This window comes from Salvia hispanica, chromosome 5 (assembly GCF_023119035.1).
Source record: "Salvia hispanica cultivar TCC Black 2014 chromosome 5, UniMelb_Shisp_WGS_1.0, whole genome shotgun sequence".
In the NCBI taxonomy this organism is placed as follows: domain Eukaryota; kingdom Viridiplantae; phylum Streptophyta; class Magnoliopsida; order Lamiales; family Lamiaceae; genus Salvia; species Salvia hispanica.
This window is the reverse complement of record NC_062969.1, coordinates 23,023,189-23,034,568: the sequence shown is the minus strand read 5'-3', so window position 1 is coordinate 23,034,568 and position 11,380 is coordinate 23,023,189. Positions and strand designations below refer to the sequence as shown.

The window sequence follows — 11,380 nt, the reverse complement described above, 5'->3', positions numbered from 1 at the left end:
CGCGTCAGACACACGCCTCCATTCTGGCGCGTACGATAGTGGATAGTGGAAACATTACTCCCTCCGTCGGGAATCGGGATAATTACAATCTACATGCAAAATATTTCAATTGAGTATAAAATATTTTAAGTTAACAAATATCATACAAAAAGTTTGATTAGTGTTACGAATTAGTACATTCCGTCTAAAAATAACTATCACTATTACTATTTCTTATTTTTCTCCAAAATATTGCCCTAAAAAAACGTGATATTATTTCTCTAAATAATACCTTATGCATTGTCATATGGACATTTTATTAAACAATGAATTCACATTTAACTTTCGGCTAATATTTGTAGCTAATTTTAGAGTCCAAATGACGAAAAATAAGAAAAAGTAACGATGTTAGTGATTTTTAGACGGAATGTACTAATTTGCAACACTAATCAAACTTTTTGTATGATATTTGTTAACTTAAAATATTTTGTATACAATTGAAACATTGGTGAAACATTTCGTAGGTAAGGTGTAATTACCCCCCTCCGTCCAACTTATTCGTTACTTTTCAAGTGGGCATGAGTTTTAAGAAATGTAAAGAAAAGTTGATTGTAAAAGTTAATGGAATTTGAGACCTATTTATTTATATTGGTTTTATAATAAAATGTATGTGAAGTGAGATAGTATAATGTGGGACCTACTTACCATTTATGGTAAAAATGAAGTGTGACAATTAATTTGGGACGGACGAAATGGAAAAGAGTGACAATTAAGTTGGGACGGAAGGAGTATTATTCAGTGTTTATTGAATTGTAATGGTGGTATAAGTTGTAAATAAATAAATACGTATGTGGTTAATGAGTTAGGAACAACTTTTTATAAATGGAAATGCTCATATTTTTATAGGACGGACAAAAATAGAAAATGCATATATTTTTATGAGATGAATGGAGTTTATATTCCTCTGTCCATAAAAAAAATTGATTTGTGAACAGCACGAGTTTTAATTTTAAAATAAGTAAGGTAAAAGAGAGAACAAGAAAAAGTTAATAAAGTAAAAAAGTGAACGAAAAAATGGATAAATTATTAAAAAAAATAAGTAAAATTGAGATTATCTTTTAAGGACATCTCAAAGTAGAAAAATGAGATTATTTTCGTGAAGGGGAGGTGCACCTATTTCGGTGTTGCTGTTCCGATTGTTGTTTTTCTTACGTTTACTAACAATTGTCATCGTTTCTGACTGCTTGTTTCATCATTCATCTACTTTCAAAATTTTTCTTTATCATTTCAAATTCACACATCTTTCTTCATTTCATCGCCTTAAAAAAAATATTTTTCGATAACTTTAAAATTAATTTGATCCATGAAGATCAAATTTGGATTCGGGTTAAGAATATAAATCTATATGCCGAGTCAATATTGGACAACGAAAATCCATTCAATTTTTTTTTTAAAAGAGTATATTTCGATAATGATGAAGCAGAAGAATTTATCTGTATAAGACTATAAACATATGTTGAAAAAAAGCATCTATAAAGACTATAAACATATGTTGAAAAAAAGCATCTATAAAACCAGTATGTCGGGAAAAGAACGAATACTAAATAAAAATATTTGTCAAAAAAAAATTCACAAGTAATATGTATTCTTTCCTTTTTTGTCAATTATACAAAAACATGCCTTTTCTAATTTTTTAATCTTGTTTCTTTTTAATAAGATGAAACTCATTATTTACTAACAATATTTTATTTATATTTTCTTTATATTTTACTCTTATTTTACCTATTGTGCATTATAACTCGTGGCCAACTAAATATGCGTACTCTTGTGAGACGAAGAGAACAATGTTTTTAGAACACTGTACCCATAATGTTACTTCAGTTTTTGTTATACTTTATTAGTGCCAAAACAAGAATTTAATTTGTGTTGAATATGTATTTAACAACAAACAAAAAAAGTGTGCACGCAAATAGTCCAACACAAAACAAGAAAGTAATTGCAATTGACCAAAATGAAAACGAGAAGACAGGTAAACAAATAGGATTTCAATGGGCAATGGCCAACGAGTAAGATGCTATATGGAGTACTAGTTTCAGTTTCCTAATTTTATTCAGGCTAGATCTCAGAAAACAGAATAGGAAAAAATAAATAAAACCCTTCTTAAAATGATGGAATGTGATTCCTACTTCCATTCAATTCATTTGCATGGTACAATAAAATAAACGAGAGAACGAAATGAAAATGCAAAGGAAATGCAAATAAATTGTCATATCATTCCTACCTTCATTTCATTCCATCCTCGTCCCATTTCATCATACCAAGAAAAGCATAAAAGAATGATCAACTATAGTAAGAGTAAACTTGTAAATACGAGGTAGTGAAAAAGATCAACCAGCAGCAAAGTTTCCTAACAGTATCATAGGACGAAAATAGAACATGAATTTCCTGTAGCAAATTTGTACACCTGCGGAATCATCTTTTGGAATCTATGAGCAAAAGTGGGACCAACAAAAATACACATAAAAACAGTAGCTTCATTAACTTAACATGGCACGAGCTGAGGCCTGTACCAAGTATCATATGAGAGAGGTACCCACTCTTAGTATCCAGAAATTGCTTAAATTCAGTGCGATGTTTTTCTAACTGGATGCCCCTACATCAAGAAAATGTAATTTTATATCAGTGAAATGAAACATAAAAGGCCTTATTCTAGTCCTCAAGCGGCAGAGGCAAGAAACAAAGCCATATGTACCTGAAGTCTTTGGGGTTGCCAAGTCCTCTGCTGCAAGGCTACTGTCTACTGTTCTTGTCTGGCTCTTAGAAACCCTTAATGATCTTAGCTTGGATGATGCTCTAAGTGAATGTATCAGTAGTTCATCCTCTTCTTCCTTGTCTTCAGCATCTACATCCTGATCAGACCCACTAATCGGATCTTCATCTTCACTTGAACTTTGATCATCAAAAAGTCTCTTTCCTTGTAGGGTCTGCTGCTTGCGTGGACGACCACGTCGTCTCACAGTTGTGCCTTCTTTACCATCTGCAACTTTATTCACATCAGGTTTTGGTAATTAGTGAAGTATTACCCCAAGGTTAAATACCACAAAATTCTGATGCCGTTAAATTAGTAGTTAGTTAAACTAAAGGTTATCAATAGATGGATTTACATAACTAGAGAGCAAGAAGTTGTATCAGACGTTATGCTTTTAAGCCAAAAGAAGCTGTGACTTGACTTGCAATTCCACAGAGACCACAACCCCCCCCCCCCCCAAAAAAAAAGGGAATGGGAATGTTAATGACAGACCAAAATCTAAAGCAGTACCTTTGGCCGCTTCATTTTTCAGATATTTCTCCCGAAGGGTGTCTAGAAATGTGTAATAAGCACGCCAACCACTTGGATCTTCATCTGTCTTCACATTTTCAGTTCTTCTCTCAACTCCTTTCATACTAGTCAGACAACATGTAAATGTGTAAATTTATTTGTCGAGCAATAGAAACATGCTATCAGAAAGGAATCAGACCATTCGACCCAGAGGTAAAACAGAGATTCTAACGTATATAAATGAATTAAATAATCAATCAACAACATATTAATCCATTTATAAACTGATACTTTCAACCAAAAGAAAAACATAATTAATTAATAAGTGCTCTTATGTGATTAGTCTCTTTTGTGCCTTTTTAATGCCAGTAAAATTGGAAGTACATGCTCTTACATGTCAAGTATGTCAGACGGAGGAAGTTTGGATACAAAAGGCAGCATTGCACCATCAAGAAATGACAGCTGCTTTGGTGCTTCTGAAAATGCAAAACTGATTCCTTCTCTGACTATATTCAAAATTTCAGCTTTATACTTGTTTCGAGCAGCACCAACATACGGCCCAGACAGCCGAGCGGCAAGACTTTTACACTCCTGGAATTGCTTGCTTGATGTTTCATCATCACCAGAGGAAATCGCTGCCAGATACCTTTGGTATGCCTAGTCAAACCATAAAAAATATTGTAAAGGAAATAGAAAAAATGAAGACATTGAAGCTTTGGAAAAAATAAAGACCATAAATAGTACTAAGTGGGTAATTTACAGCCTTACCCTTTTTAAGGCTTCCAGAAGAATATTTGAGATGTCGCCCTTTTTCTTTAAGAGAGTAATTAGATGCTTAACTATCTCAGTGACACTAGCACCATACTTCCCCAGATGAGAGATGACCTCTGGGGCAAGATGTTCCTGCATTCAGAACACAATAAATACATCATCTATGCACATACAAATCGTGACACTTTTATACTTAGCTTTATCTTTCCTCCATCCACGAAGAATGGTCTCATGATTTTAATGTGCAATTGGTAAAGTAGGAGAGAAGAAAAAAAGTGGTGAGAAAGTTTCCATAAATAGATATTGGACTTATTTTGGTGGATGGACCGAATGGGTGAATGAGAATATTTTCCATGGACGGGGGAGTATAAGCAAAAAATATAGCCAGTGCCCAGTACATAAGAACCAGCATATGGATTGACATAAAGAAATTATATCAATATCTAGAAAGAAAACAAAAGGTTGAGATACCTTAGCAACTGTATCAGTAGCCACTAATTTGGCCAGAGCAAACATAACTGTGTCTGCATTAGTCTCCTCAGTATATTCTCTGTTTTCTTCATCTTCTTCATCTTCTGCATCATCTGCAGTGAAACATAGATTAAAATAAAAAAAAGAAAAAAAAAAGAATACATTACATCACATATTATATTATAAGAGAAAACAAACATGCTCCCGTCAAACTGTTTGACAAGTACTTTAGGGATGAATTCATTAGTCAAAGTACATCAAAGCAAGCAGGAAGATAGGACCAGCTATCTATATGATTTTCCGAAACCAAAAGAAATACAAAAATCTAATAAGGGACAGATTCAGAATGGTGGGACTTCACCACAGCCATCAGGGTAAACCAAATCACTTAGTAGTTGGAATGCTATGAAACTTATGACCACATGCATAAATATTCACACAGCTGCAAAACAAGTTACTGAATAAAAACATCTATGAAACTGTACCAGTTAGAAGAGATACAAGGTGACTACCTGAAACATCAAGCAGTTGCTCGCACATCCTCCAATACTTTTCAATAACTGTTACATCTGGACTGTACCCTAATATTTCCAGCTTTGTCATAGAAAATTTAGCCCTTTTAAACAAACACCAGGTATCTGCCAGAATACCACAGACCTACAAAAAGTATATGGCAGTGTCAAACAAAATAATTCTAAAATTCTTTAAAACACCATAAAAAAAGTAAAGGGCAAAGAAGGCAGGGAAAATATGTTTAGAAATCATAGGATGAGTACTGACCCAATATGCCAGCTGAGTTTTGGACCTACTTTCACTATGAAGTTGAAAAGAGTTACGTAAAAAGTAATCAAGTTCCTCCAACAAGGCATCACGCTTCCCTAATAGAGAAGATAAAGATGCCTCTGAAACTGTTTCACTTGATAGAATGGAGTGCAGGCACCAAGAGATATGAACGAACATATTCAGAAACAAGAAAGAAACAACCTGTATAATAAAACCCGATGTCAAGAAGCATGATAGAAGAAAATAATCATTCAATGAAGACATTTAATTTGCAGACCTCGTCATCTATGTTCCTGAAACTCTTAAGAATATGCACAAGGTCTTGATACAAGCTGTCTAGAGGAACTTTGTGCAACAACTGGAGTTCATGCAACCTTTTCAGATTTACAAGCAAGGAGTATTCATCCCCACCATTCTGCACATAAGAAGCAAGTCAATCCCCAGATCAACATCCAAATACAGAAAATATTAGCTTTGTTAGATTTCCACCATAACATCTTTCATAGCCGATTTTAGTTTGGCAACCAAATCATCTTCAAGATCCTTGATCTGATTTTGGGCAAAGTCTTGCAATTCCCCTTGACTCTCAGAGGAACAGAACTTAATTGCTTTCACACATGCTCTCAAATTATCTTTCTCCCCGTGCTTGAAAAAGGCCTCTCTTATAAGTTTAAGAACAGCCCTGAAGTTCTGCAAAAGACAGAACATGACATATATCGCATCTCTGTTGTGTTAAGAGAGTAGCATGCCTTGTAACACTACACAGATGAAACCGAGTAGTAAAGCAATTTAAGATATTCACCTGTTCCTGTCTCTTAAGAGAATAAAGCTCAAGATTCATGTGGGGAATAATTCCTACTAAAGGAGCTACTTTGTCCTTGTCAGGCATAAATTTGCGCAAGAGCTGGGGATAGGTCTTCATCATGGCAACTGTTATGTCGCGCTTACTGTTTTCAAACATTTCCTGGTAATCGTAAAGCAAAAACAGGCAATTGGTTATTGTAGAATTTAGTGATAATACATTGTCCAGGATAATATGTTGATAACTGTGATTGAGGAAAACCAATAAACCGCTGCAGTATATTAAGAAAAAATAGAATTGGAACTCTAATAGAATATTTGACAGAATATGAGAAAACTGTTATTGTATAACCTTCTGAGCTTTGGTATGATGTGGGTTTCTATTGTCAGTAGCAGGAACAATCCTCTCTCCAACAGCTTTCCTAACTGATGAGAAGAAGAGCCGAATCAAATTTGTAGCATCTACATCATCAAGCTCGGCCGATGGATTATCTGCCAGAAGCATACGAATGATGCACTTCCAATCCTGCAGGGATGTTCACTCCTTCATGAGGTAGCCAATTTATCAACACATACCAGTATGAACGCAAATACATCTGATTCCATTGAACTTATTTAAACAACTTTATTCCAGCCACAGAATTTGGAACAGCCAGAAGATGATTCGGATAAGGGCCATAAGGCAATACTAGATCAAGCATACTTCCAGGAACGAAAGAACGTGAAAAGAAAAAAGAACAACAAGCCAAAAGAGGTAATGCAAGAAGTGAGGACATCAACAGTGAGAGAGTACAAAATATACTATCACTACCTTCAGAACCTAGAAAGAATCACTAAACTCACTTTATTTTGATGATTCACGAATCTGTTGTGCTTCTAAACCCTAGGTGAATTAATAATGTAGTTGACATTAGACGGGGCCTCGTTCTTTTGATTCCTTATTTCTTTGTCAGCAAAGTAACAGAATGAGGAAGGGGAGAGAAATATACAGTCCAGCACGCCAAAGTAACATCATAGAAACCATAATATATACTACTATCATTTTTATGTTTCCAACTACTGCTCTCTTAATGTTTTAATTGAATTTATAACACACACACACATGCTATCATTAGCAGTGACGTACTTTCATGGCCCCCATGTAATCCCAGATATCATCAATGACATATGAACTCAGAATGGGATCAGCCGAGAATTCTTTGAGTATCTTCAGCATTCTATTAATGTGGACCTCTGGAGAATCACTGTCACTGCCTGAAAGAAACAAAATAGGTAATCAGGCAAATCAAAGAATTAAAACATATATGCATCTGGAAATGGTACCTGTTGAGTGAGATTGTGAATTGTTAAATTTCTGAGCAATCAAATGATCATGTACTAGTGCTCCAATGGCGCGTCGGACTTCAGGTGGGTCATCAATTAATAAGTCGTAGAAAGAGCCTAGTTCTTCATCAGGCACAAGTTCGTGTCTGCAATATACCCAAAACCCCTAATCAGGAAAAGTGTTATGTATGATCGCCATGCATTATGTCTACTTACTCGGGAAGCTCCCCCTGCTCAACCATCCCCCCCCCCCCAAAAAAAAGGGAAATAAACACACACATACACATATAATCGCAAATTGCTGTACCTTAACAACTGTTTTACGAGGCCTATTGCACATACTGAAACAGAAATGTCAATATCATCAGCCAGCTCAAGCATCCTTCTGTAGAATCTCTGAGTGAAAAGATTCAGAGATGGCACATTGGCATCCACCTCATAAAGATTTTGCAATGCCAGGACAGAAATCTTTCTAACAGCAGAACTCTTCAAACCAGATGGAAGATAAGAAAATGTTCAGCATTTGGAAGAAAATAAAGCCTCGGACACTGAACAATAATTTAACAAAATGTAACTTACTTTGTCATTCAATGTCCATCCAAGATACTTTAAATATAAATCCTGCAAGAAAAGTGAGGGATATGACAGTACCCACACGCCAAGTGACTCGATGCACGACATTCGAATATCTGGATCAATGTCTCGGTAACGATGCACGAATAGCCTTTACAAAAAAATATTCAAGATGAACTTACAGCATTGAAAGGATATAAGTCCCTTAGAGGGTGTGAAAACTAAGTAACAAAATCTCATCACAGTTAATGAACAAAACTTCAGCAAATAGATAACATACCCAGTAAAGATTTTCCTCATCATCTCTTCCAACGTAGTTATCTTCTCATGTGTCATTGATAACCTTTTAGTGAGCGACTCCACTCGAGGTCCTTCAATATTCTTCTTCTTTTCAGCATCTAACTGTCTCTGAGTGGTTTCCCTCTGCGGACCAAGGATTTTAGCTACATTGACAAAGGATGTGACAAGTTGAAGTCCCATCAAAGATGCAATCTGACGATAACTTCTAGGAGGAGTACTGTCAAAGAAAACCACAAGCTTAATAAAGCTACTTCGTTCTATTTAATATTCATGGTAACTTGATTTTATGTACTTACCATGACAACGCAATGATGTAGTCCAAACATCTATCAAATAGTGACTGATCAAACAGTGGTCCATTCTGACATTCGCTGACCAAATTGTCCCAGAAATATACAAGATTTTCTTTGAAATTCTTGAAGCCCCTTTTGGAACTCTGATAATCCTCAACTTCCCCCTAAGTCATAATTGTCAAGAAATTTTTTTGAGTTTCAATCATTTTTATTGATAGTATTGTCCACAGAACGCTCGTCTGTTGTGACCAAAAAATATCCTCATGCTAAAAAACTAAATATTCTAAAACATGTATAAACACTTTTAAGAACCAAAGAAATGTGTTACATTAACACGACACATATATAATTCATCTGATTCGGTATAAGCAAAAGATACCCTTTTAGCCATGTTTACAAGAGCAACAACCACATCGTCAACATCAGTCTCTTCAATATTCTCTTCTAGGATACTATATTTTGCTCCACAAGCCTGCATGAGACAGTGCATTTAAGTAGTAGAGCAAACTGATAAAATATGAAATCTGATAATAGAAAGAGTGATAGGGGCACAGCATATAATAAACCTCAAATAGCATAGTTAAGAGTTCAGCCATTGCGGACTTTTGGTTCCTCTCATAATGTTCAACCCATCTTTTGACTACCTCTGGAATCTCCTTCCCATCACCTTTGATAACATCTGAAGACAAGAAAGCTGCATTTGTCATACACATAATATAATAAATGCAACAAGATAAAAAAGTAGAAAACAGCTCAGTCCCTTCCTCTGCAGACTGTATATACTAGATGGTAAGTGAACTAAAGTCTGCAAAATTAGCCTGAAACATACAGCACACGTAATTTCATCTTGAGGCAACCCAACACAGCCAATGCCAGTTAACCCCAAGCGGGAAAAACGGAGCATAAGACAATAAAAAAACGATTAGCTGAGCATACAATAAAGTAAACTCGGTCTAAAAATATCAAATCTTGATATTATCTCAGCCACAACTTATACTGGAGCTGCAATAGGAGAAAAAAGTGACATATTCGCTTGCAATTAATATACGAAGTCCTATAATTAAATTTTTTATGCACAAGATCAAAGGCTCGAACCCCTTGGAAGAGGTCCTACAATTTAGTTCAGTGGTTAGAATTTTGAATAGATATATACATAAACCAATCCCAAACACATTAGTGGTATAAATATCTCTAACTGACTACGAGGAAAGAGGCGGTACCGATCAAGCTGAGGTCGGCTTTACGACTGGCTGCAGCCGAAGTTGAAGCACCTTCATTAAGTCTATTTCTCTTAGCTTTCGGGCGAGGTTGTTGAAATTCATCAGAAGATTCTTCCCTCTCATCCTCCAATTCGTCTTCAATTCTGTCAGTGCGAGTGAAATCGGCTTGCCTGACCTCAGCCCTAGTCCTTTTCTACTCGAACACAAACATCAGCAATTACGCATAAGTCAAGATCAAGTCAAAATTAGGGTTCAGAACGACATCAAGGAACCATCAAATCTGCGAATTATAGTTTAATCAACTAACCGAACGACGAGTAGCCGTATCCGGCGCAACTGGCTCCTCTTCCATGAACAACTGTAAATCTGGAGAGCTAATTCACTGATAATCAAATGTCACGGATTAGGGTGTGCCAGAGTAGCGAGAGAGCGGGCGAAAGAGAGAGAGAGAGAGAGAGAGAGAGAGAGAGAGAGAGAGGGGTAGAAGGAGAAAGAGAGATGCGCTTCGATTAGCCAACGAAATCTTCCCGCCAGTTGAAAATAGTGCCGGAACTTGGAAGTGAAGACAAGTGGAGCGGGAAACCAGAGTTATTTACTCCACACTGAAACTTTTACTTATATATTTATCGATTATCGACTAATTCTATTTATCTGAGAAAATGATTATGAGCATCCGCAATGGTGCTTAGGTCAGCCATTCTCTTCCCTACCACGTCAGCAACACTAAAAAAACCACCTGTCACGTCAGATTAGATTTAGGTCAACCATAGGCCAGCCGCAATAAAAACAATTCAAAATATACTACATTTACCGAATTAAAATTGCGATATACGGAATTAAATTTACGACACATACACGGGAAAAATAATCCATTCCATTAAAAAAAAATACAAAGATTTTAAAAAAAAGTACATGATTTTTTTTTAAAAAAAAGGGCTTCAACACACGAGCCCCGCCACTCTCTACTCCTCATCGTCGTCGCCACTCGTCGACCGCCGCCGCCGCCGCCGCCACCCGTGGTATCTGAGCCCACGTCGGAACCCCCCAGCCGTGACCTCGCGATCTCTAAATCAGCACGCATGCTCTCGAGCATCTCGTAAAGAAACCTCTTCTCCGTGGGGTCAGTGGCGTTCTTCCACTCTCGGAAGACCTGTAACATCTGAGCCCGCGTTTGGTTACGCGAATGGAGAGTGTACTCCTTGGCTACCGTGGCGTACTCATCCTCCGTCCACTTTTACCCTGGCCAGTGGCAGCGGGCCGCGATGACTCGCTGACTGCCTTGCACCTTCCCTCTCCCCCTCGCCTTCTCTTCTTCGGCGCGCTCTGCCGTCGGAACGGAGTATCATCGTCCCCAAGATCGATCCCCATATCATGCAACGACAGAAGGTCATCCAGAGAACTGCGTCTCTACCGGGTCGACGTGTGAGACGAAGCCGTCAAAAATCAAGCGAGGGCCGATATACCGCGGCCCCTCCCGGTGACCCCTGCACCCCCGGCATCCCCCCCGGCCACATCATCCCCATCATCTGCCATGAAGATCATCTGCC

At 37.0% G+C, this 11,380-nt stretch overlaps 1 protein-coding gene across 2 annotated transcripts; it reads right to left on the bottom strand.

Moving 5' to 3' along the window:
* Nucleotides 1–2,357: 2,357 nt before the first annotated feature.
* On the bottom strand, nt 2,358–10,426 carry LOC125188465 (sister-chromatid cohesion protein 3). 2 transcript variants are annotated; one of them, XM_048085314.1, is made up of 22 exons: nt 10,141–10,426; nt 9,834–10,026; nt 9,180–9,292; nt 8,993–9,085; nt 8,617–8,777; nt 8,301–8,537; nt 8,027–8,171; nt 7,755–7,933; nt 7,448–7,593; nt 7,251–7,378; nt 6,477–6,650; nt 6,126–6,287; nt 5,813–6,013; nt 5,601–5,738; nt 5,321–5,524; nt 5,053–5,197; nt 4,541–4,653; nt 4,067–4,201; nt 3,693–3,955; nt 3,299–3,423; nt 2,732–3,022; nt 2,358–2,632 (listed from the first exon to the last, which is right to left on the bottom strand). In XM_048085314.1, the coding sequence occupies exons 1-22, from the start codon at nt 10,183–10,185 to the stop codon at nt 2,619–2,621; spliced, it is 3,405 nt and encodes a 1,134-aa protein (XP_047941271.1). In that variant the 5' UTR covers nt 10,186–10,426; the 3' UTR covers nt 2,358–2,618. The 2 variants fall into 2 exon arrangements, with proteins under 2 accessions (XP_047941271.1, XP_047941272.1); XM_048085315.1 differs by having other exon boundaries at nt 2,732–3,016.
* Between the last annotated feature and the right edge of the window lie 954 nt (nt 10,427–11,380).

Excerpts from the sequence above, each read along its gene's own strand:
- LOC125188465 (XM_048085314.1), bottom strand. The coding sequence starts at position 10,185 with ATGGAAGAGGAGCCAGTTGCGCCGGATACGGCTACTCGTCGTTCG. Across the intron at positions 6,651-7,250 it reads ATTACATGGGGGCCATGAAA|GATTGGAAGTGCATCATTCG; the intron begins GTACGTCACTGC and ends ACATCCCTGCAG. Across the intron at positions 4,654-5,052 it reads GCAACTGCTTGATGTTTCAG|ATGATGCAGAAGATGAAGAA; the intron begins GTAGTCACCTTG and ends GTTTCACTGCAG.